Source organism: Mustela putorius, unplaced genomic scaffold (assembly GCF_011764305.1).
Source record: "Mustela putorius furo isolate JIRA1106 unplaced genomic scaffold, ASM1176430v1.1 tig00000460_pilon_pilon_pilon, whole genome shotgun sequence".
In the NCBI taxonomy this organism is placed as follows: domain Eukaryota; kingdom Metazoa; phylum Chordata; class Mammalia; order Carnivora; family Mustelidae; genus Mustela; species Mustela putorius.
In genome coordinates this window covers 14,020,522-14,045,906 of record NW_025421389.1, presented here as the reverse complement: position 1 = coordinate 14,045,906, position 25,385 = coordinate 14,020,522, and the positions used below count along the sequence as shown (strand labels likewise).

Genomic DNA, 25,385 nt, shown 5'->3' with positions numbered 1-25,385 from the left:
CCGGCCGGACTTCACATCTGCTTTTCTCGCTTCTCTAACACCCTTTGCAGGCTCTAGTCACTACCGAAAGAAGGCTCCTGCGCTGCGGCTGGAGAGAATCCTGCCTTCTGACAGGTCTGCAGAATCTGGGACAAAACAAGTGGAGCAGAGAGGTTTTGCTATTAGATCCTGAACTTCCATGAGGACAGTGGCTAACTGCTTCTGAATTTCTCCAGCAGTCAGATGACCGCCACACGCTCTTTCCAACCACCAGAGCCTTCCAGATAGATCAAGGGATTTATTGTTGGACGGAAACAGTTTCAGAGCACAGATTCTGTGCTCGAGTTTCTCCTTTTTCAATTATGGACCCAGTCTGCCTGGTCCTGGGCTCTCTTCCCTCTGGGCAAGGAGACTGGGAGGCAGGGAGACTTCCCGCAGGCTTTTCCAGAGCGTGGCCAGTGTCTCAGTAAATAGGACTTAGTGTCCAGTAAAGGCCTAGAAGCAGCTGGGTTTCTTCCACTTCCCACACCTGGCTCTTCTGGAGTCTGTCCCAAGTGAGATCCATGAAACAAAGTGAAGGATTCAGGGGCCAAACAGCCCAGCGGTCTTTATTGACCCTCACGTCCGGCTTCGTCGTCCCCATTCTGATCCTGACTTGGCATCTGTAGATCCAGGCGTCGCAGGGAGCAGACGAAGAAGCGAGGAGGCTTGCAGACCAAGCTGAGTTCCTCCTTCCTGGACCCCAGGGCCGGCAGGATCAGCTGGCGCGCGTGCAGGTGAAGCGGGATGTGACGGGCCTTCGCCTGATGCAGCCCCAGCTTCTTCAGGGTACCAAGAGACAGCTTCTGTACAAAGACAAGACAGCCTCTTGAGAGCCAGGCCAAGAGCTCGTCCTTGAGCAGCACACAGGGACAGACATTTTCCCCTTAAAGGAACCACCACTAACTCCCCTGGAAGGCACAGCGGTGTACAGCCTGCTTCAGGGACATTCCTGGAAGGGTTTGGAACCCAGGTGAGAGAAAAACCACCAGGCCAGCGAAGTTCTTATCAGCCAGTTCTCTGGCCTTCCTAGAGAATGGGCTATGACAACAAAAGATAAACAAGTGTCCCCCACCCATCTTCACCAATAGCATGAAAGGCTGCTTGAAGCCTCCGGAAAGTGCCCCCCCCACCACCAACCCCACCTGTCCCCAGCCTCCAAACACAATCCAAGACAAACAAATGAAGCGCAAGGGTTTTGCGAACAGATCCTGCAGCTCCGTGAGAACAGCAGCTGTTTCTCTCTAAGTGAGGTGACTAGTTTGGGTAACTAGTACAGTACAGGCAATACATCCTTGCGGTGACTCACGTCGGATTTTAACAAGGGGAAAGCGAAAGCTCCCCCCCCTTAGCTGTTGCACAGACAAACCAGGGTCACCTGGGGGGCCAGCTTATTCCAGTCTGAGTACTTGTGATCACCAAGGATTGGGCAATCCAGTCCAAAAGACAGATGAACTCGAAGCTGATGTTTTACTCCTTCACAACAACAACAAGAAAAGAGAAAACTTGAGCAGCTCCAGAAACCATACTGTGCATTACTGTGCTTCTAACCCTATTTAACTGAAGCACAGTAAGACTGGCAAGGCCGCACCTACAGCAAAGTATAAAGAAGAACAGAACAAACTATAAGCTGGTAGGAAATAAAATTACACATGCTGTTAAGACACTAAGTTCCCCTCCCCCTCAGTTCCCTTTTCACTACAGATAACCATTATCATCAACTTGGTATCTCTCCCTGCTTAACTTTTTTGTTTTTGAGACAACGAGAAAGAGAAAGCAAGAGCACATGTGTGCAAGGGAGGGGGACAGAGGGAGAGTGAAAGAGAGAATCTCAATCTTACCACCACTGAGCTTGTGACCTGAGTGGAAATCAAGAGTCCAAGGCTTAAGGGGGGGGGGGGGGAGACCCACTCAATGACCCGTTTTGTTTTATTTTTAGATAACATTATTATAGAATGCTAAATAGTAGTGCTTTGCACATTTTTCACTGTAGCAAAATATTCATAACATAAAATGTTATCTTAACCATTTTTTTAAAAGATTTTATTTATTTTGAGACAGAGCAAGAGAGAGAGAGCACAAGCATCCTCCCCACCTGAAACTCTGGCCCAATTAAACGACAACTCCCCATACCTTCCTGCTTCCTACGGCCCCTGGTAACCACTATTCTACTTGGTCTCTGAATCTAAGTGCTCTAGGTGTGTCATAATTGGAATCACGCAACATTCGTCCTGTGTTGGTTTCTTTCACTTAGCATCAAGACCAACCACATTGTGGCCCATGTCAGAATTTCCTTCCTTTTCAAGACATACTCATTCCGTCATCTGCCCGCACACTTTGTCTACGCATTCATTTGGCAGTGGCCATCGAGACTGGCTTCACCTCTTGGCTATTGGGAATAATGATGCCATGAACACTACTGTACACAGATCTTTCCAAACCCCTGCTTTCAATTCTCTTGCATAGATACCCATGAGGATTGCTGGATTATATGGTAATTCTGTGTTTAATTTTTTTGAGAAACCGCTTTGCAGATTTTTTAAATAAATGTAAGCAAACTATTTATATCTTTCTGCTACCTACTATTTTTAAACAGCCATCCCCGCTGGAGCTCCCAGCCTCGGATTAGCACCAGAGGCACACTCTCAAACACGTCAGCTGCAATCCCAGCCCTCTCATAGCACCAGCTGCTTGGAAGAAGGGCAGGACCCAGAGCGAGGCCCTGGGCGTGGCTCAGCAGCCCTGGGCTCTTGCCATCCCCCAGCAGAAAGGTGGTGCCTCACCGGTGATGGGCTGGAGCTCCACGAGGGCAGCGGACAGAGTGCTGCTGAGCACCTGGTACTGAGTCACAGCTGTGTGCGCCTTCCGGTTGCTCCGTGCTCTCACCATCTTCCCATCCTCCATGCGGAAGCCTGGGGACAGCGTCATCTGACACCAAAGAAAGCAAGACATGGTTGCAAAGGAAGAGCAGAAAAGCCAAGCCCCTGGGGACGACAGCTCACCCACCTTGTAGTGCTGCTGCTGACCCTGCACCTCCTTCTCGATGACAGGGATGTCCACGACTCCCGCCGGGGGCACGGGGACGCGCACTGTGATGGTCCTGGGCATAACACACAGACCCTGGCTTAAGTCATAAGGTGAGCGGGGAGCTCCTCAGATTTGGCTACTTAGAGGTGTAACACTGGACCTTCTGCTCTACTGTGGTCAGTTCTTAAGAATGGAGCATCCTAAGTCATAAGGCTGTCATAGCACTTAGCCTGAGAGCTTGATACTACTCTTATGACCAAATCTTTTTTTTACTACTAAAGTAATGTATGCTAATTATAGACTATTGGGGGAAAAAAAACCAAAAAATTATATTAATAACATAGTCTTTCCTTCCAACCTTTAAAAATGAATATGTATAGGTTTGTTTGTTTTTTTAATTTATGTATTTGAGAGAGAGAGAGCGAGAGAGTGCGTGTGAGGAGGAGGGGCAGTAGGAGAGGGGAAGAGAAACCCAGGAAGGCTCTGCCCTGAGCCTGGACTCCATTTCACCACCCTGAGATCACAACCTGAGCTGAAACCCAAAGTGGGACGTTTAATCAACTGCGCCACCCAGGTGCGCCCCAAAATGAGTATGTATAGTTTAAAATGAAATGAGGGTAGGGGCGCCTGGGTGGCTCAGTGGGTTAAAGCCTCTGCCTTCGGCTCAGGCCATAATCCCACAGTCCTACATCCGGCTCTCTGCTCTTTGGGGAGCCTGCTTCCTCCTCTTTCTCTGCCTGCCTCTCTGCCTACTTGTGATCTTTGTCTGTCCAATAAATAAATAAAATCTTTAAGAAAAAAAAAGTAATGAGGATAATATGGTTTTGTATCCTGTTTTTTAAAAGATGGTTAAGTCCTGATTGCATATGAAATGAATGAACAAGTAAATGAATGAATGGAATGAAAAAGTCACAGGACCGCACCTGCCCGATCTGCCAGGTAGACAAACAGGGGTACTCGGCTCAAAGTCACAGAAACAACCCCCATAACTCAATAAACATTTTGCTGGAGGTCTCCTTTCATCATGTCAGAGATGGGGAGACGACCCTTTCTTGTGTCCTTATGCTTATGCCTCCTCTAGGTCAATGATGAAGGAGTCCTGCGGGGTGGCCTATCACAGAAACGAAGCCCACTCCCACAAGTCACACACTGGACACCTCATTTTGGGCTGGTGGCAGTTTGGGCTGCCATCTGATATATTTTACCACACTTAAATTGAGTTTTAACTGTGAGCTCCCTCTTCCTAATGACACAACACTATGCTCAAATATGTTCACTCACTACATACTCCAGGAATATAATGAGGCATTGATTTAGGGAGGTACTAGTTCTGTACAGATGAACGAGACCAAAATCCCCACTCTCAAGGAATTCAAAGTCTAGTAAGAAGATTCAAACAAGGGTGCCTGGGTGGCTCAGTGGGTTAAAGCCTCTGCCTTTGGCTCAGGTCATGATCTCAGAGCCCTGGGATGAGGCCCTGCATCTGGCTCTCTGCTCAGCGGGGAGCCTGCTTCCCCCGCCCCCCACCCCCACCTCTCTGCTTACTTGTGATCTCTGTCGGTCAAATTAAAAAAAGAAGAAGATGATGATGATGATTCAAACAAATAACCATAACAAGCTGCTATCATAGTAAGCCAGTAGATGTTAATCAGTCACCTGCTATGCTCTACTGCTAACTTCTACTTTGTGCACCTGGTATTTAAGGCCATCATTAACTGGGTTCCAGTCTACCTTTCCAGCATTATCTGTCACCATTCCCCACTCCAAACTACACTGCCTGCTTTTGTCCTTTGTGTGTATGCATTCCCACCATCTAAAACACAGTTCTCCATCTCGTCTAGCAAATCCTGTTCATTCATCAACACACAATGAACGGATTTCAATTCCTCCACAGAATGGTTACCAAGTCTAAACTTTCATAAACAATTTTCACAAATAATATAACATCTTTCTTTAAGATTTATTTATTCTGGAGAGAGAGAGAATGAGCACATGCGCAAGGAGAAGGAGGGACAGAGGGAGAGAGAGAGAAACCTGAAGCAGACTCCCTGCTGAGCTTGGAGCCCAAAGTGGGGCTTGATACCACGACCCTGAGAGCATGACCTGAGGTGAAATCGAGAGTCAGCTGACCAACCAACTTCGCCACCCAGGTGCCCCAACACTTTTTACAGACTTGCACCTGGATTACTAGTATACATGATAGTCTCAATTTTCTGTCTTTCAGCTTTTACTATGAGCTAGGTACTATGTCAAACACTTCACATGTACTGTCTCATTTAACCCTTTCCTCAACTCTATTATTCTCACTTTTCCTATGAAGACAAAGCTTAGAGATGCTTAAGAACATGCCTAAGGACCCATGCTTGTAAACGGCACAACTGACAGTTGAACACAGATCTTGTTGAGCTTAGTTACTATGCTAAACCTCTACCATTACCTGTAATCTCTTATTACAGTGGTTTTTACATTTGATTCCACAGCAGAGTCAGCTGTGGAGCTTTTAAGAAATTCAGATGCCCATACCCATCAGACTTATTAATCAGAGCCTCTGTGGGTGGGTCTTGGCATAGAGATTTTTTAAAGGCTCCCAGGATCACAAAGTAGCTGCAAAATCTGTAGCACAAAAAGGACTAACTTCGAAAAGATAAAAAGAGTAGCTACAAATCAAACAGAAAATAATAAACAGCCCAACAGAAACCAGGCAAAGGAAAGAGACAGTTTGTTCACAGAAAGGGAAACTAAAAAAAACATGAGACCCCAATAAACATGCAGACAAATAACATCACTAATACACAGGGAAATAGAAAACATTTTTTTTTTTTTCCTCATCACAGTGGCAACCCCCCAAAATGTGCTGGTCAGCTGTAGGGGGAGGTAGGTCCTCATTACCCTAGTGGGAGGAAAACCTGGCCTACCTAATAATAGTAACTATTCAAATATTAAATGTGTGAGAGGCGCCTGGGTGGCTCAGTCAGTTAAGCATCTGAATCTTGGTTTCAGCTCAGCTCATGATCTTGGGATCCTGGGATGGAGGCCCAATTAGGCCCCACTCTCAGCTGGGAGTCTGTGGGATTCTCTGTCCCTTTCCATCTCCCACTGCCCCTCCCCTGGCTTGTGTGCTCACACTCACTCACTCTCTCTCTCAAATAAAAAAATCTTAAAAAAAAAAAAAACCATCACCACCAACAAAAAATAAATATTAAATGTGTATACCCTTCAACCTAGCAATTCCATCTTTAGGAATCTGTCTTAAAGATATAATCATGTATTCTTTGCAACAGACTCTGAAAAATAGAAAGTTAACTCAATGTCCATCAATAAGGAAACAATGATATAGCCATACAACAGAATACTATGAAGCTCTAAATGTACATGCAAAATGCTCTCCAAGATATACCATCCAAGTGAAATAAAGCAGGATGCAAAGCAGTGCAAAATGCACTGCCATATAATAATTCACTTATACATGCCCTGTATACAGGAAGCTTACACAAGACTAGAAAAGTGATCTCACCTGGAGAAGAAAATTGAGTTGATGGAGGATAGCAGTAGGTTACAGGTTTGTTCACCTGTCTTTCTTCTATTAAAAAAAATGGAGGTAAACCTATATGCACTAACATGGAAAGATCTCCAAGACATAATTAAGTGGTAAAAGAAAAGTACAGTGTTGGGGTGCCTGGGTGGCTCAGTGGGTTAAGTCTCCTTTCAGCTCAAGTCATGAACCCGGAGTCCCATGTTGGGCTCTCTACTCAGCGAGGAGCCTGCTCCTCCGCTCCTTCTGCCTGCTGCTCTTCCCGCTTGTGCTCACTCTCTCTCTCAAACAAAATCTTAAAAAAAAAAGTAGTGTACAGTGTACAATGTAATACACACACACTGTATATATCAGACATGTTCATAAATACATTGAGTAAGGACCAGAGGAATAAAAACCAAACTATCCCAAGGGAACGGACTAGAACAACAGAGTGGGTAGATTCTCCAAGAATTTTTTGCTTTATCTTTGTTTTTTGATGATTTGACCAAAGGAATGAAATCATGTATTACTTGTGTAATTAATTTTCAATAATTTTTATGTACAACAACAATGAGGAATCTCTATTCCAAGAGACTCTAAGGTCCTAAGCACTTAAGTCTCTTTCCTATTCTTTTCATACGCCCATAAGTCCTAGCACAGTGCCTTCCTTCTCTTAACAGGAGTTCCTTCCATATGAATGGACAATGAGATAAAAGGATGCCTTCATTTATACCAAGTCTACCACTGGCGATGGGCTTCATACCAGTACTTCTTTGCCACCTGACGGGTTCTAAACAACTCCTGTACTTGATGTGCCACTTCCTTCTCCCAGGCCAACACCATTACACCTGTAGTTTCTTTGTCCAGCCGGTGGCACAGATGCAAGGGCTCTGCCTTGTGGCCATGAAGCATCTTTGCCAGGATGGGCAATACGTCACTGATGCACAGCCGGATCCCAGGGCCACCTACAAAGGGAAGAGCCACAGGTTTTAGTGGCCAGTAAAAGATCCCACCAAAGAACTCTACCTGGGAAGAAAGTCAATGTTTTCACGAGTTTTATTCTGAAATGTGGTCCAGGAACTAGCAATGTCAAAGCCCAGGGAGCTTGTTGGAAAGGAATCTCAGGCTCCCAGCCCAGACTATTAAATCAAAATCTGCATTTTCACAAGATGCCCAAAGGACTCACATGCCTTTTCATAATGTCTGAGAAGCACTGGCCTACAGCATGTGGCCTCCTCCTCAACATATATATATTAATCTACTTGCACATTCATAATAAAATCAGCAATCAAAATGAGGAGGTCTGATATTTCACTATATAAACAAAGGTTTGAGAATTTGCCAAGTAAACTCAAGGGTGAATACAAGACTGTGAGGCTCTCCTGAGCTATTACAGAAGAGCTAAGAAGATAACCTTTAGGTGAGATGCTACTCAGTTCTATTCTAGGCCTAACTAGCCATTGAACCTGAATAGATGATTTAATCTTTCCAACTTTCAGTTTTCTTAACTATAAAATGTAAATATCTGGATAATAATTATCTCATGAAGAATGGGAAGAAAAAGATCAAGGCAGAAAAAGAAAACACACACAACACTTGGCAATGTCTGACTTAATTCCTTGTCTTTATACTTTTCTCCATACCTCCCCCAAAAGCATTCTTTTAGCACAACTATGCCTTTTCCCCCAATAAATCCCTTTCCCTGCATTTTCTTTCTATCGGTCTTTCTTATCTCACTCCAGCTGTCTTAGACAGCTGTCTTAGACATTCAACATTTATTCAGAAATATTTCAATGTCCATTAAGTTCCAGGCGTCTTGGAGTTTCATTAGGTACTCTGTGCACACAAACACACAGACATTTTCCTTTTATTCTTTTTTAAGTTCTTATCATGAATACATATCTTTTGGCACTTTTAATAACATGAATGTCTTCTATATTTTATAATTTCTATAAACTCTTTAAAGGAAGTTATCTTCTATATAGGTTTATATGCAGGGTTTGTTGAAAGATTTTATTTATTTGAGAAAGAGCGAGAGAGCACGAGCAGAGGGAGAGGCAGAGGCAGAGGGAGAAGCAGGCTCCCCATTGAACAGGGAGCCTGACTCAGGGTTCAATCTAAGAACCCTGGGATCATGTGGGAGTTAACCTGAGTTAAAGATAGACGCTTAACCAACTAAGTCACTCAGGCACTCCCAGATTTATATGTGTTTTTGTGTGTGTGTGAATCCTGTGTATGTTTTCAATAGTAGAGATCTCTCTGTAGGGCAGTTTAATCTTTGCTTTGGCTGAAACTCCGCCCCCCCTTTTTTAAATTAGTTTTCATATTGGTTTCTGTGATTGGAGTTTCTGCATGTTTAAGGTGGTCCTTCTTTGATCCTTGCCCATGGATAGTATAAGATCTAATTTTTCTCAGGTTATTCTGTCTCCACGCATGGCTTGAGGTGGCTGACTGATTTATGTTGCAGTTTGGGGCTTATGGGTTGAGATTTTTCTGATCTTTGTTCAATGAAGATGGACTATTTTCCTTGGTCTGGACTTAACTGATGAAATTATATTCTGGATCATGTGAACAAAATATGCAATAAATCACCATGGTTAAAAAAGACCCTTGCAGGAAATTCAGAGTCATTATATGGAAATACCATTACTTATAGAAGGTAATAAACTACCAGAACACGTTATCCACAAGAGATTTATAGGCCAAAAATAGAAACAGAGTACTTATAAAAATTAGTGAATGTGGGAAAATTGTGAATAAAGGCAAAAAATATACTGATGCCATTGTCAGAAGGAGAAATGATCTGAACCTTAATATATTAAGTGCTATCTATTTTTTTCTTATATGTCATTTCTTCTTTTCTGGTTCTTTTTTTTTTTTTTTTTTTTAATTTTATATATTTACTTGAGAGAGGGAGAGTGAATGAGGAAGGGCGAGGTATAATGGGCAGAGGGGAGGGGCAGTGGGAGAGGGAGAAGCAGACTCCCTACTGAGCAGGGAGCCTGACCCTGGGCTGTCAGAGGCATAACCCACTGAGCCACCCAGGTGCCCCTCTTCTATCCCAGTTTTGATGGAACATAACATGAAGACAAGAATCACAAAGCCTTAGTATTTCTCTATAAAAATTCCCATGGAGGTCTGAACACAGTGCATTCCAGAAATCACTGCTGACTGCCAGATGTCTGGAATGCAGAGACTGTCTTTTCTATCTCTGTCTTCAGTAGTGCCTTATATAGTACTCTACAAGAGCTTAATTATTTTGAATGCAAGTCTTCGAGCCCCACAAGTAATGTGTCAGAGTTGCCCCTAATTGTAGTGAAAACAGAAGCACCAACCTCCCTCACGTGGTCCTTACCATGCACAGGGAGACCGTAAGGTTTATTGATGACCACGAGATCCTTGTCCTGGTGCACAATCCCTCGGCTCAGTGCCTTAGCAAGCACGTTGGGGTGGACTCGTTGCAGCTGCTTTGTGAACCGTACTAGTTCTTGAACTCTCCGCTGAACAGGGCTTGTGGGCACCTATGCGGAGAGAAGGAGCGCCAGGAAAAGACTGGTGAAGACTTTCAATAAGTTTGGGTGACAATGTGGGCTGGGAATGACTATTTCTGCTTTGGACTCGCGCCTTCTCGGAATAATTTGAGAGCGGCGGTGCATGTCTGTTTTACCTATCTCCACGCAGTGCTCAGGGCTGAGGCCGGCAGGAGCCAAAGATCCAGCCCGCAGGAAGATACGGCACCATACTGACCTCTTCCCTTTCCTTTCTCCCCGTTCTTCCACAGATCCTCCACATTTCCTTAACATCTGTCCGGACCCTCCCACCTCACTCCCAGCCGGAGAACCCGGGAACGTACTGCCTCTTGGGAGTTGTGGTCCTTTCGGACTCACCGGCGGCTGCTTCGTCTTTTGTTCCTGTTTCTGGGCTCGGAGCTTCTCCGCTAATCGCTGGGCACTCATGGTCCCAGACGCAGCAGCGGCCGAACAAAATGGCTTTGAGAAGAGGCTAAAGACACTCCCCAAACGCTGCCTGGAACCCCAGACCCAGAGGCGAGGCGCGTTAGAGCTGGGCGCCGCCATCTTGTCAAAAGAGGAGGGGCGTCTCTAGACCACGCGCCGAAGAGGGGCGAGAGGCAGGAGGTTTTGGGCGGGTCTTGAGGATCACGTGGAGGGTGAGGGGGCGGGCTCTGGGCCGAGTCACGTGGGGTGGTGCGCGCTGAGTGCGGCTGCGCCGGCCGGTAGCTGCAGCTGGAGCGGTGGCGTTTGGAGGAGACTCGGTGAGTGTGTAGGGAAGCCGGGCTGGGGCTAGGAAATGCCGGTTCTTCAACGCTTTAACGTTTTCGCGTCTCCGGGGCTTCTGCTCTTGGAGAGCACTGCACCGGGATCCTTTTCTCCCTGTGCGAGAAGACCCCACTCAAAAACACTTCCCCGCCCCCGCGCCCCGTGGAAGCGATGCCCCATAAACGCTCGCCCCAGAGCCTTCTTGGGCGCCTACCTCGTCCCTCTTGGCAACCACATCCCTGGTGTCCGGCCAGCCCCCTGAGGGACGCGTCGTGTCACCTCTCATTTCCTTGCCGCTCGTCCTTCGGAGATGCCCGATCTCTGTAGGCTCTCCACTCCTCACCTCCTCTTTGTTTCAGGTTGTAACCTGTCCTTCTCCCCCGGGGGTGATGGGAACCCTTCCGTTATCCGGGGGCCCCCAGCCCGTATTCCTACCTAGGGAACACCTTGAGTTTTTTGGAGTCTCCTCTCTCCTTACGCTCTCCCCGCTCCTTCCAAAGACAAGACTGAAAATACGGTAAAGAGCACGGACCTTCCCCTCCCTTTTATGCTTCCTTCATGTTTCCCCCTCCCTACTTTGCAACCACCCCAAACCCTCTCTCCCTCTCTTCCAAGGTGCAGTGTTGGAACTCCCATGCCCAAACTGCAAGCGACTCCCTCTGATTTCACCGAGGGGTATCTGGAAAGATGAACCTCTGGTTGGGGTGCTAATGTGAAAAATACCTTGGGACATACCTGCCATTTGTTAAGAAACCTAATGGCGAGTTCCGAAGGGATGTTCAGAAAACTAATGGATCTGTACCGACACTAGAGGAAACAATTTTTTAAGACTGCTGAGAATGAAGGCCCCTTGAGGAGTTCCAGTAGGTAGTGGAATTAGGTTTGCGACTTACCTCTCCGAAAGGGACTGGCAGAAGGGAGCCATATTGAGCAGGAGTAAAGTTGAACAGGTGAGTGGAGCAAACCTATAGAAGACTTCTTCAGTCCAAGAAGAGTTTGAGCTAGATGTTATAAGTAATGAGGCGTGTTTGAAGCTTCTTGAGCAGGAGAGAAACTCCTTCAGTCCTAGAAATGAATCTGGCAGTCGAATGCAGGATAGATTCAGCCGGGATGCTGCAGTCTAGGGGAACAGTAAAGAGGTTATGCTTTATCCCGTGATCTTTCTCCCTACACTGTACTGTTCTTTGCGTTTGAACTGATTTTGAATACAAGTCAGGATGTGTGGTTGGCAGCTGCTGCCGAAGTCTTGAGTACCTTGAAGACTCACTCATGGTTTCTTTGTAATCCCCACTTTAGGCACAGAGTAAACCCACAAATATTCATTCTTTAGTATAATGCAGTGCATTCACAGACGTATAGTAGATGTGTCTGAACATTTGAATTGTCTTCTCTCTGTCAGTTTTTGATCTGAAGAATGGAGGTAGGAGTAAATGTATTTGTAAAGAGTGGGGAGGAAGATTTGTGTATGTATGTTTCTGTAATAAGACAGATGATCAGGATATAAATTCAAAGAATTCCCGAGGGAGGTTGGGACACAACTTCTCTCTTTCTCTCTCTCTCTCTCTTTTTTTTTTCCTGGCAAATTCACAGGTAAGGTGAAGTCTCCTTTTCCAAGGACTCTGAAATGTGAATGTCAATATTTAAATTTATAGCATTACATTAATTACAAATTTGTTTTAGGTATAGGACTTTTATGATTTTGTGTAAGGGCTCTTCCTTCCTTAACCTGTGCTTAATGGCCAATTCTTGCAGAATTGGCATTCTGTAGTAGGAAACAAATGAAGAACCAACTCAGATGTCAATGCTTGGTGACACAGAGCTTGTGTTCTTGGGTTTCAGGGTAACCCAAGGTACACACTACAGTGCCTAAGAATAAAAACACTGGTCAATTTTTTCTTCTAGAGAAGAACTTTCAGGTTTTTCTTTTTGAAACTGTAAAGATGTTTGAAGAATTCAGAGGTTTTTTTTGTTTGTTTTTTAATCATAATGCAGCTTTATCCAATATGGGTGCAGAAGTTATATCTTAATATTTAAAGCATGTGGTTAGAGTTGCTGTCTGCATATACAGGAATTTATGCAAATATGTTGTCTGTCTTTTGTTTTTTAATGCTATATTGCCTCTTTTCCCTTCGTCATTCAATTGATTTTATTTTAGGCAGTTCATTTTCCTGTACTTACATACTTTACGACTTCAACACGTGTCACATTCTCCTTTTGTTTGGGGACTCCTCTTGTCTGTACTGTTTTCTCAGTACAAGGAAGAAAATTCTTTTAGTGGTGTCTAGTGTTGCCTTCATTCTACAAACATGACTTCTTTACGTAGATTTTGATTTATCATTGTGTGTTCCCCCCACATAACTATTTAAAGAAGTACTTGATAATTCGTTTTTGAGGCTATTTCCAGAAGCGTCCAAGAACAAGATGACGTTGTAATTTCACAAATATAAACAAAGAGTGACTAATAAAGGAACTTGTGTTTAAATATCACAAATTTAAGATTAATTAGTGGCATGAAGTTAGATTCTGACTTCTCAAATAATGATTTGCAAGTTGCAGACTAACAAGAGTTCAGTCCCTGAAGATCAAGAAGTACTTGGATGGTTTTTGGTTTTAGATTCAAAGGGGAATTAGCAAGAACTCCTTGGAGGTGCCTTGGAAAGTGCAGTTACTGGCAGCTGGGAGATCTGGGGACTAGTCCCAGCTTAGCTGCTTGTCAACCTGAACAAGTAACTTGGGCTCAGTTTTTTTGTCCCTTTTTTTTTTTTTAAAGAGATTTTATTTATTTATTTGAGAGAGAGACATACACGCAGCGAGGGAGAGAACACAAGCAGGGGGAGCCGGAGAGGTTCGAAGCAGGCTTCCCGCTGAGCAGGGAGCCTGATGCAGGCTCCATCCCAGAACTCTGGGATCATGACCTTAGCAGAAGGCAAAGGCTTAACAACTGAGCCACCCAGGTGCCCCAGTTTTTTGTCTTTAAAAGAAGATCCTTAGAACTCCAACCTTCTATTCTTTGAGGATTTTTCCATTGACACGTACTTTCTTAATAAATGGAACTTACTTCAGATTTAGCTTGCATACATACATTTAGCATAAGCACAGAGAATCAGGATTCTGCTCTTGTACCTAGAGTTTAACCTTATGCCACTGAGCTAACATTTATATTTGGAGGTCACTTCATTGAATGGTGCTGGAATAGACCTTAAGATTCCCTAATATGGGGCATGAGAGGGAGTGCAGATAGAGAAAAAAATACTAGAAAGCAGTGGTCTTCTAAAACATTGTGTTATAACCCATAATATGGATGTAGTTACTTTTTCCATGTCAGCATTTTATTTGGCTTTTGAGTGATGGTCAAGACAGGTCTGGCTTAGACCAGTACTTCCCAACATTTTTCATATCATGGTAGAAAATGGTAGAAAATTGGAGGGTGCGCGCAGAAGACAGCTGGCTCGCCTGGGAGCTGATGCTAAGTCCGGTCCCCATCTGACCACACCATAAGCTGAGGAGATCCCTAGCCTGTGGCCTTTTTGACCATTTAGGAAAGTCAGCATTACTACACAATCAAGGTCTTTGACTAGTGCTAACTATTGAAAGGAATTGTATATTTAATTGTATTTGTTAAATTGTCCTCTAATTTATTTCTCTCTTAAGTGCTTTTATGCTTTTGGCTAGTTTATATTTGAAGATCTTACTTACCCTTACAAAGTGACCTTTCTAAAAGTTTTTAAAAAGTAGTTAACTGGTGAAGAGATGGGAAATGCTTTTGTCATAATGTTTTGACGTTCTTAGATTACAGGCAGTTTTGCTCTGCCTATTTAGAGAAAATACAGAGAATTTTTTTAAATAGTTTATGTTTTCCATTATAAAAGTAATAGAGAAAATGTGTGGAGGGGGGAGAAAATCTTTCATAGCTCTGTTTCCCAAATACTGTTAATATCATGTTTTTTCTAGTTTTTTTAATCATGCATTTTTTTCTTAATTGTAAATTTCAAACATTTATACAAGTAGAGAAAATAATGAACCCCATGTTTCCATCCACCAGCCTCTACAACCAACCAGCACAGGGCCACTCTTGTTCTGCACCCACCCTGACCTCCCAGATGATGTTGAACCATCTGTAAACACTTCAATGTGTGTGTCTGTAAAAGATAAGAACTGGTTTTTAACAAAACTACAATACCATTATCACACCTTTCTTAGTATCACTAAGCAAGGAGTCAGTGGACAAATTTTGCAGCTGGTCTCTCTTTTTAAGTAGTTAATTTGTTTGCATCAGGATTCGAGAAAAGCCCTCACATCATGCATGCTCTTTTAATTAGAAAAATAAAACTGGGCATTCAGAAGGGACATGCAGCCTGTACCTTAAGGATGTTCAGAGCGCATTGGCTCAGAGCTTGCACTGTGGATTCAGAAAGATGGTTTCAGAATCCTGGCCCTGCAACCTGCTATCTCTTTAACCTTGTGCAGGTTACTTAACCTCTCTCTCTTGAGCTTCTTTGTCTTGTGAAACGTGGATAGTGTCTGCCTTAGGACTCCTGTAAGGATTAAGTGAGTTCATGCAGGTTAAAGCGCTTGTGTAGAACTTAGCACATGGTTAAGGCCCCAAAAATATTAGGTACGTCCTGCATACCAGTATAGCACCAGGTTCATAGATTGTTAAGTAAGCCTTCAATAGGGTAGGAATCAAGAGATAAGGAATTTAGCCTAATTCTGCCACTTAGGTGACTCACTTTAGTGTTTTGGACCTTAAATTTGTCACCCCAAAAAGCAGGTGTGGTGAAGAATTAGATGATTTCTCAAATTCCAGTGCTTGCCAGAAGTAAGGCAGCGTGGTATTTTGAGCATGAGCTTTGAAAACACTGGGGTTTGCACAAGGGTTTGTCATTTACAAGCATTTATTCTCAGCCTCCGTTTTTCCATATGTGTCACATAATTAGTAATACCTAATAGTATTGTTGCAGTGATCAACAAGATCAATATATGGGATGCCTAGCATGTAGAAGGTACTCAAGTTATTAGCATTTCGTGGTTATAAATTAAAATAAGATCATTACATGAGAGCATTTTCTTTACATTGGAAGAGTGAAGATGGAAAACCATGGTTCTAGAACATGAACAATATAAAACTGTGGGACTATTCAACCATGTGGTTGGATAAAAGCCAGATGATGTCAGGATCTCTATAGAAATTCAAGAAGGTATTTGCAACAGATAGTTGCTCAAGTTGAATAAATCTATTTTCTGCATTTGAAAATTTGAACAATAGTAAGTTAAAGATTAGATTGTTGTTTGTGTGTGTTTCAGTTGTTAATGATTGGAATATACTGTAAGCGTTTTATTCTAATGATATTGTTGCGTTAACGAAAATCATCTCCACTGTTAATAGGAGAGCTGCACTGTTATAACTGAGTTAGAAAACCAAACCCACGCTGGAGTTTACTGATTCCCATGTACTAGGCAGCATTTCCCCAACTTGCTTGATGGGGAGAACCGCCATCGTACCTTTAAATCTACACATCCTCCTCTAGAAATTTTGATTCAGGAAAATGTTGAGTTAAAAGCTCAGGAATCTGTTGTCCTCACTCCTTCCCGCTCAACAAGGCCTCCAGCTAAAAAGTTCATTTGTTTATGGATAGACTGGAAGAAAGGTTAGGTTAGTAAAGCATGTAGAAAGAAAAATGGCAGATTTTAAATGTTGCTATTTTTTCCCTTCTTATTTTGTTTTTTGTTAAAGTAATCAACATACATGGTTCAAAGAAAGAGTATTAGAAGAATGGGGTGGGGGGCGGTCCCTCCATTCTCCCCACCTCATAATCTCGTTCTTTAGAGGCAACCACTCCGTTATTTTGCTCTTTTCTCAGGCATTATCTTCATATTTTTAAATCATTTCATATGTTATGTCTTGCTTTTTTCTCCCCCAGTGATTAGCCTGTTGAGCTTGATGATCTGTCTCAGTTCCTCTCTTGTGTTTAGGTTGACCTTTGACTGTTTTTTTCACATACGTGCATACTGTTAATTTTTTCCCAGATGCTCCAACATAATTGCCACATTCTTATCAGTAATATTTTCCATGAACTCAGATGTGTCACTTGATGTTTCCAATGGAGAACTATATTCAGGTATCATTCAGGAACTACCTCTCTCCTCATGGGCTGTCACCCATGACCCATTTCTTGGCTTGCCTCTTTATTTCCTAAGAAGTATTTGAATGCCCATAATACTTGTCTGGTAGTTTGGAAATGTTATAGAATTCTAGGTTGGAAGTAATTTCCTCTCCGAATTTTGAAGGAATGATTGTGCTGTCTGGTGTCTGTAATTTCTCTAGAGACGTAGCAATCAAATCCTTTTTTATGAGACCTTGTTTCATTGGTTTTTTTCTTTTCTCTCTTACTAGAAGCTTTGAGAATATTCTATCCCTGGTGTTCCGGGCTTTCTTAATGAGGTACCAGAGTATGGGACTTTCCTCATCTACCGTTCTGGTTCTCAGCGGACCCTTTCATCCTGGAAAGTAATGTCCTTCCATTCTGGGACATTATCTTCTTCTATTTCTCTGATTTCCCCCTCCTCCCCTCTTTTCTTTTTCTTTGATCCCCTTTTGTAACATCCATTCTTATTATATGGCACTGGTAGCTTCAAAGAGGACCCATTAAAGTTTTTCAGTTTTTGGTCTCTGCATTGGAGCAGCTTTCCATAGTCAGTTGCTAGAATGAATATCAGCCCCCCCCCCTCAAATGGCAAGCCCCTGCATGTAATGAGAACTTAGTGCTTCACCCCACGGTTTTACAGAGCCCATTAAGCCATGTCCAGCAGGACTGGGGATGGTCCAGCCATCTGCTCTCTCCCTCCTCAGTCTCATTCACCCTCATTCCCTCACTGCCCTCACTGCCCGCAGGCACTAGAAATGTACTGCTGCTTTCTTTATTCTACTGTAGAAGCACCTGCTACTGCTCTTTTGATGAATCTATAGGCTATTTGAGTACTGTTAAAAAATTAATCTTACTCAGATGAAGGAAGAAAAGTTGAAAGAAAAAAATGAAAAGAAAGATTTATAGGTAATGCAGAAAATTCCTTGTAAAAGCAGGGGCAAACTCTAACAAATACAGTTTTCTGAACTGATGAGTGTGAAACCAGCAGGCTTGCACTTCTTCCAAGAGTTTTTCTTGAAAACCGCTTTTCTCCACGGAAATCAAAATATCAGTGGTCATTAACACCAGGTGGGATTACAGGGTGGTTTTCATTTGCTCTTTGTACTTTACTGTACTTGACATATTTCCGACGGGGCCTACTGGGGACCTTTTCCTTTGCTAGTCAAGGAGGAGAGGTGCTTTCTTTTCCCTGATAAAGTGTCCATGTCCCTTGGGCTCTAGCTGCTCAGCCCTCTGTCGCTGCTCCCACCAGTGAGCCCCTCCCTCCTTCTTGCACTGACCTCCTTTGCTCTTTAACAAAGTATGTTTTTAGGTCTTCCTAACCTGTTTTCCTCTTACCTGTTTCTTTCCTCAGGTACTTTTACTGGCTACTTTTTAAGACTGATGCTACCTGCGCAGCAAAGCAGTGTTTTTAAAGTCGTTCGTTCGAACTTTGCCTGAGCTTTCTAGTTGTGGTGGCCCCTGTAGCAGATCATAGCTCCTTTTTTTTTAGCTTTCAGATTCTTGGTTCAGACCAAATAATGCATTCATCTCTCAGTTCATTTCCAGGTCAAAGAGATTTTTTTTCAGTTCATTTTTATTAGGAAAAAGCAAATATCCTGGAAAGAATATCAAGGTAGACTAAGGTTACAAGCTTAAACCTCTCCCTTGAGTTGCCTTTCATCAATCATTCTCTTGCTCTTAATGATGATCGAAATTGACTTACAAGCCCATTCGTAAAGTATATTCTTTCAAAATCAATAAATTCTTGCATTGGCCTTGAAACAGAAGGAGGGAAATAATCACATAGCCCTGTGACCCAGAGATTATTTCTGCCAGTCAGAGACCTAACAACACATGATAAGGTACAGATTGTTGAACTGTTTTTTGACCTTTAAGTCTGAAGTATGTCTGAAAGTATGTTTGAGTTGTGAAGGGCTGCGTAATCCAGGTGTCTCCTGGGTTGCAAACGCAGGAGAGGTCTGAGCTGGGAGATTGAGATAAGGAAGACCTTAGCATTTAGTTGGTATTCTAAGCCATTGCAGTAGCTGGTAGGGGTGGGGAGAGTATGTGAAGTGACCGGATGGAGAGCCTAAAGCAGTTTGCTGAGGACCCTGAATATTTGGGGATGGGACAGAGGAAGAAGAGCTTACCCCAGAGAGACAGGAGGAGACTCAGGAAAATCCGATATCCAGAAGAGAATGGAGTTAAATGTCAGATACTTCCAAGACCTAAAGGAGGATGAATACTAATTTTTTCACTGAATTTTCCCATGGTGGTATCTATCTCCAATAAAGCTTTTCTTGATCTCCCTTGAGCACAGTTGTTGATCTTTCCTGTACCTCATGCAAGTATATTAAACCTAGCACAAATGTGTTATAAATATTTGTTTATAGTTCTGTTTCCTTTAAAGGCATGGCCCTTGGGGCGCCTGGGTGGCTCAGTGGGTTAAGCCTCTGCCTTCAGCTCAGGGTCCTGGGATCGAGCTCCGCATCCGTCTCTCTGCTCAGCAGGAAGCCCACTTCCTCCCTCTCTCTGCCTGCTTCTCTGCCTACTTGTGATCTCTGTCAAATAAATTAAATAAATCTTTAAAAAAAAAAAGTCATGGCCCTTCAGGTTTTGATCTTAGTCATCTTTGGTGAGACCATATTCCATTGTGTGTTCACAATGTGGACTTCAGGTGCTCGCTTCGGCAGCACATACACAATGTGGACTTCAGCCTCCCAGTGTGCTAATAGCTAATGCGTTAATAGCTGTGTGACCCATAGCAAATTATTTAGCATCTGTGTGCCTCAGTTCCATTATCTATGGTATCTGTGGTATGTGATAATACTAGTGTCCACTTCATAGAAGAGTGAGCATTTGTAAAGCGTAGACAACAGTGCCTGGCTCATTGTAAATACGATATAGTGTTTAGTGGCGGTGAGGGGGGTGTGGTAATAGTAATATTGTTAGCATAGTGCCTGGCATTTAATGGGTAGTTGAATGTGAAAATTCAACAGTTTGAGACTAATACAATCCCTGTCATTCTAAACTGTAAGCATATACAGAATGTAGTCATGATCAGGCCATAGGAAAACTGTACAATAGAAGTGGACAGGGTATATGCTGTGGTGAGTGCTGCGAAGTGTGTAAGCCTGACAATTCACAGACCGGTACCCCTGGGGCAAATAATACATTATATGTTAATAAAAATAATTTATAAAAAGAAGTGAACAAAAATTTTTTTAAAGATTTTACTTATTTATTTGAGAGAGAGAACATAAGCAGGGGGAGTAGGAGAGGGAGAAGCAGTCTCCCCGCTGAGCAGGGTGCCCAGTGAGATGTGGGGCTTATCCTAGGATCCATGGATCATGACTCAAGGGGAAAGCAGACTCTTTTTTTTTTTTTTTTTAAGATTTTATTTATTTATTTAACAGAGAGAGAGATCACAAGTAGGCAAAGAGGCAGGCGGGGGCGGTGGGGGGGGGGGAGCAGGCTCCCTGCTGAGCAGAGAGCCAGATGCAGGGCTCCATCCCAGGAACCTGAGATCATGACCTGAGCTGAAGGCAGAGGCCTAACCTACTGAGCCACCCAGGCACCCCAGAAAGCAGATTCTTAACAGACTGACCACCCAGGTACCCCAAAAGTGGACAGAATTAAGTGCATATAGCTTTGTTTTATGAAGCCAATCTATAGGCTTTTCCCAAAAGTATTATGTAATCTTAGTTTTTTTTCATGTAGTGGGGAAGGAGAAAACCAAAAGATGAGGATTTCCAAAGCAGGTGAGAATTTCTATGTGTAGCATTGAAAATTAGTCTTAAACAGGTGGGTGGTGGAGCTCAGTCACAGGTTTTGTTTGGCATGAAAGATGCAACACTTCAGCTTGATCCATTCACTCTGTTTCTACAGCTTATAAAATTAAAAGTATCTGTTGATCTCTTAGACCTCAGATTAACTCATAGTGGGCATATACTCTTTCAGTCAGCAAGTGAGCATTTAACTGCGCCGTCTAGACACTTACTGTTTAACAGAGAACGTGTTAGGGGCTGGGGATAGGATGATAAATAAGACAGACTGTACTTGTCCTAAAAGAGGACAATTATTCTTATGGGAGAGGCCTGTCATTGCAAGTGTTAAGAGATGCAGATAAGGAGCGGAAGTGTAAATGGGGTTGAAGGGGGTGGGTAAGCAGACTCCATGAGGTAACAGGTAAGCTGAGGCTTCAAGGATGGGAGGAAGGCAGAAATACTGGGAATATATACCACCCTAAGCCATGTTCTGTGCGCGAGCTGGGGAAGTGTGTGTGTCCTATGTGGCTCTAGAGCCTGGCGAATGAGGGAGAGGGGTGGGTGGGGTGTTAGAAAGAGGACTGCTGGTATCAGATCAAGCTGGGTCTTGTAGCCATGATGTGAGTGAGGAGTTTCATTTTATTAACCACAGTGAGAAGCCATTGAATGTTTTTAAACTGTGAGTCAATCCTATTTGTGTTTTGAAATCCCTTTTGCCTCTGTATAAGCTTTTCTTCTTCTCCAGTCGTGCATAAAGAAAGCACTTTAGATAGATTTAATACATAAAATACAGAAACTGATTTCTTAGTCTTGAAATACGGATGTCCTGGAGTCATTTGCCAGAAAGAGTCCTTGCCTTAAGAATCAGTTTACATCTTAGATGTCAGAAACTTGAGTCACAAAAATAAAATGATTTATATATAAAATGTTCAGTTAGTGTCAGAGGATAGTCTTGAAACCTTAATTCTGAAATCCTTCTGTTGCTGGCTAGAATCAGATTACTGTCACTGACTGTTATGATCATTACCATATCTGGAAAATGATAGTCTGGATGTGGATTTGCTGTGCACGCCATGTTCACAGGAATGTGGCTTTTCCCATATGTTCCATTTTAAAAAGAAATGGTCTTTCATGGTTTTTGCTACATTAAAAACATTAATGGGGTATTTCTTTTAGTAGGAAATGTGTTGTCTGTAGTACAGGAAATTCTTTCTTGTAATTCAAATCATGAGCAACATTTTGCATTTGAGTTGGTTTAGTCAGTAAAATCTGAACGTCTACTGTGTGCCAGGTACTGTTCTAGGATCTTTTTTTTTTTTTAAGATTTATTTATTTATTTGACAGAGAGAGATAACAAGTAGGCAGAGAGGCAGGCAGAGAGAGAGGGAGAAGCAGACTTCCTGCTGAGCAGAGAGGCTGATGTGGGACTCAATCCCAGGACCCTGAGATCATGACCTGAGCCGAAGGCAGAGGCTTAACCCACTGAGCCACAAGGGCGCCCAAATACATGGAGTCTGTCTTTTTCCTTAGGATTTTATTTATTTGACAGAGTGTGCACACAAGCAGGGGAAGTGGCAGGCAGAGGGAGAGAGAGAAGCAGGGCTCAATCCCAGGACCCTGGGATCATGATCTGAGTCAAAAGCAGGCACTCAGTAGACTGAGCCACCCAGGCAGCCCTCTGTTCTAGGATCTTGGGATATATTGTGAACTAAACAAAGATTCCTACCTTTGAAAAGCTTACTTCCCAGGATGCACATGACAAATAATGAACATAATTAGTATATTTATTATGCTTGTCATAAATGTAATTAGCATGTTAGTGGTATGGGCTTTAAAATAAAAATAAAATGGTTAGGGGAGCCTGGGGAGCTCAGTTGGTTGAGCATCTGACTCTTGTTTGTGGCTCGGGTCATGATTGCAGGCTCATGGGATTGAGCACTGTGTTGGGCTCTGTGCTCAGTGCCAAGTCTGCTTGGGATTCTCTCCCTCCCCCTCTGCCCTTACCCCTGCTCATGCACATGCTCTCTCTAAATAAATAAAATCTTTAAAAAGTAGAGCAGCTAATGCATTAAGTGGAGAGGTGGCACATTTAAGTAGGGTGTTTGGGCTAGCATCATTGAGAAGGTATGATTTGAGCAAAAACTTGAAACTTGGAAAAAGCATACCAGGCAGAAGGAACGACCAATACAAACAAAAGACCCTAGACCAGAGTGTACCGGGCCTATATGAGTACCAGGAAGGAGACTAGTGTGTCCAGAGAGAGGGATGGAGTTCCTTGGGTTTCTAGGAAGGAGTTTCTCCTCAGTCAATTTCAAAGAAGTTCATAAGCCAAAAACACATGATACCATGATAGGACTAAGAATTTCCATCCTGTGAATGTTCTGTAGATGGTAGTCGATGAACACCTACACTCATGTCGTGAATTAAATAATTCCAAAGTAACACAAAATCTAAGTTCATTTCATAGAGCAGCTGAACATACAAAAATCTCTTATTCTGTGAATAAGAAATGATGTTGGATCACATGCTCTTAAGACCTAGCATTTAGTAAAAGCTGAAACTTTCCTGTTCCAGTTTATAGGTCTCCAGGTTGAAGCCAAAAGCCTTTGTTCTGTAGCAAAGAATGGCAGGGGTGCCAAAGGTTCTTGTCTCTAGAAGGAGCAGGGATAGTCTTGGGCTTAGGAAATCCTTAGGGAAACTGCCCTTTAAGAGCAGGTTTGGTTTACTTCCCTTATTTCTTCCAAACTCAGTAGCTGTAAATCCTTTTAACATTTTTAATTAGGTGGTCTCATTTTCTAATTTTCTGTTTTTTGATTTTGTGAAGTTTTCCTTGTGTTTAAGAGTTTCCAGTGTAGGGCGCCTGGGTGGCTCAGTGGGTTAAGCCGCTGCCTTTGGCTCAGGTCATGATCTCAGGGTCCTGGGATCCAGTCCCGCATCGGGCTCTCCGCTCAGCGGGGAGCCTGCTTCCTCCTCTCTCTCTCTGCCTGCCTCTCTGCCTACTTGTGATCTCTCTCTGTCAAATAAATAAGTAAAATCTTTGAAAAAAAAAAAAAGAGTTTCCAGTGTAAATCATCACGCTACATTCATAAGGTCCTAATCAATGACAATCTAATAGAGTATTGCCTAAGTCCCCTGCATGCCGGGTGGTTTACATTGGTGCGTGGGTTCAGTGCCCTGTGTTTCAGACACACTGTGTGCTTTGTAAAGACCCAATTTACCCAGTGCGATCACTGGGTTGTTCCAGCCATACCTGTTATAATCTTTTCCCATGCCTCTGAATTTTACTTTTCATAGAGTATTTTTTTATAATTTTTTAATTCTTTTTCATTGATTCCTTTCCCAATTTGTCATTTTGTTGTTGTTTTGGGGTGGGTTTTTTTTTTTTTTTTGAGTCCTACCTATTCATTGCTGTACATTGTTTCTACGCTAGTTTCCCACAAAGTTGAAGTTGAAGTAAGACCACTAAAGAAAATGCTCAGACACATGGGTATTTGACCTGCTGAAGCAAAACATTCTACAGTTGACCTTGAATAATGCAGGCTTGACCTACATGGATCCACTTATATGTAGATTTTTTTTTCATCATGATAAGTGTACTCTTTAATCCTTATTCCCAATTTTACTCTTCCCTCCTCCCCTCCTCTCATCTGGGTACCATCAGTTGTTTCTCTATAGTTAAGAGTCTGTTGGGGTGCCTGGTTGATTCAGTTGGTTAAGCATCAGACTCTTGATCTCAGCTCAGGTCTTGATCTCAGGGATGTGAGTTCAAGCCCAGAGTTGGACTCCACGCTGGATGTGGAGCCTCCTTAAAAAAAAAAAAGAAGTCTGCTTCTTGGTTTGTCTCTTTTTTTCCCCCTTTGCTTTTTTTTTTTTTTAATATTTTACTTATTTATTTATTTGACAGAGATCACAAGTAGGCAGATAGGCAGAGAGAGAGAGAGAGGAGGAAGCAGGCTCCCCACTAAGCAGAGAGCCCAATGCGGGGCTCGATCCCAGGACCCTGGGATCATGACCTGAGCCAAAGGCAAAGGCTTTAAACCACTTAGCCACCCAGGCACCCCGTTTTGTTTTTAAATTTCACGTGAGTGAGATCTTACGCTATTTGCCTTTCTTTTACTGCCTTATCTTGCGTAGCATTATATTCTCTAGCTCTGTCCATGTTGTTGCAAATGGCAAGATTTGATTCTATATGATTGAGTAATATTCCATTTTATATATATACCGTTTCTTCTTCATCAGTTCCATTATTGATAGACATTTGGGCTGCTTTCATTGTTTGGCTGGTGTAAATAATGCTGCAGTAAACATAGTGGTGCATGTATCCCTTTGAATTCGTGTTTTTGGATAAATATCCAGTACTGCGATTACTGGATTGTAGGGTAGTTCTATTTTTAATTTTTTGAGGAACCTCCATACTGTTTTCCACAGTGGCTGCAGCAGTTTGCATTCCAACCAACAGTGCAAGAGGGTTCCTTCTTCTCCACATCCTTGCCAACACTTGTGATTCGTGTTTTTGAGTTTAGCCATTCTGACAGGTGTGAAGTGATTATCTCATTGTAGTTTTGATTTACATTTTCCTGATGATGAGTGACGCTGAACATCTTCAGTGTGTCTTTGGCTCTCTGTATGTCTTTGGAGAAATGTCTGTTCATGT

At 42.9% G+C, this 25,385-nt stretch overlaps 2 protein-coding genes across 10 annotated transcripts in view; one reads left to right on the top strand and one right to left on the bottom strand.

The window, feature by feature from the left end:
* Positions 1 to 257: 257 nt before the first annotated feature.
* Positions 258 to 10,685, bottom strand: RPUSD4 (RNA pseudouridine synthase D4). 3 transcript variants are annotated; one of them, XM_004750211.3, is made up of 7 exons: positions 10,447 to 10,681; positions 9,915 to 10,080; positions 7,323 to 7,524; positions 3,025 to 3,118; positions 2,802 to 2,946; positions 1,397 to 1,494; positions 258 to 824 (listed from the first exon to the last, which is right to left on the bottom strand). In XM_004750211.3, exons 1-7 carry the CDS (start codon positions 10,633 to 10,635, stop codon positions 588 to 590), a joined length of 1,131 nt encoding a protein of 376 aa, XP_004750268.1. In that variant the 5' UTR covers positions 10,636 to 10,681; the 3' UTR covers positions 258 to 587. The 3 variants fall into 3 exon arrangements, with proteins under 3 accessions (XP_004750268.1, XP_012910472.1, XP_012910471.1); XM_013055018.2 differs by lacking the exon at positions 10,447 to 10,681 and adding an exon at positions 10,307 to 10,388; XM_013055017.2 differs by lacking the exon at positions 1,397 to 1,494 and having other exon boundaries at positions 10,447 to 10,685.
* A 42-nt stretch (positions 10,686 to 10,727) lies between these two features.
* The window catches only part of FAM118B (family with sequence similarity 118 member B), a 49,905-nt gene continuing 35,247 nt past the window's right edge, over positions 10,728 to 25,385 (top strand). For 3 of the 7 annotated variants that reach the window (XM_004750204.3, XM_004750203.3, XM_045080370.1), the window contains exons 1-2: positions 10,745 to 10,832; positions 11,452 to 11,786. The gene's annotated coding sequence lies outside the window, so the exon portion shown is untranslated. Of the gene's footprint in view, positions 10,833 to 11,451; positions 11,787 to 25,385 lie in introns of all 7 variants that reach the window. The other 4 variants (XM_004750205.3, XM_045080369.1, XM_013055020.2 and 1 more) reach the window with 2 other exon arrangements.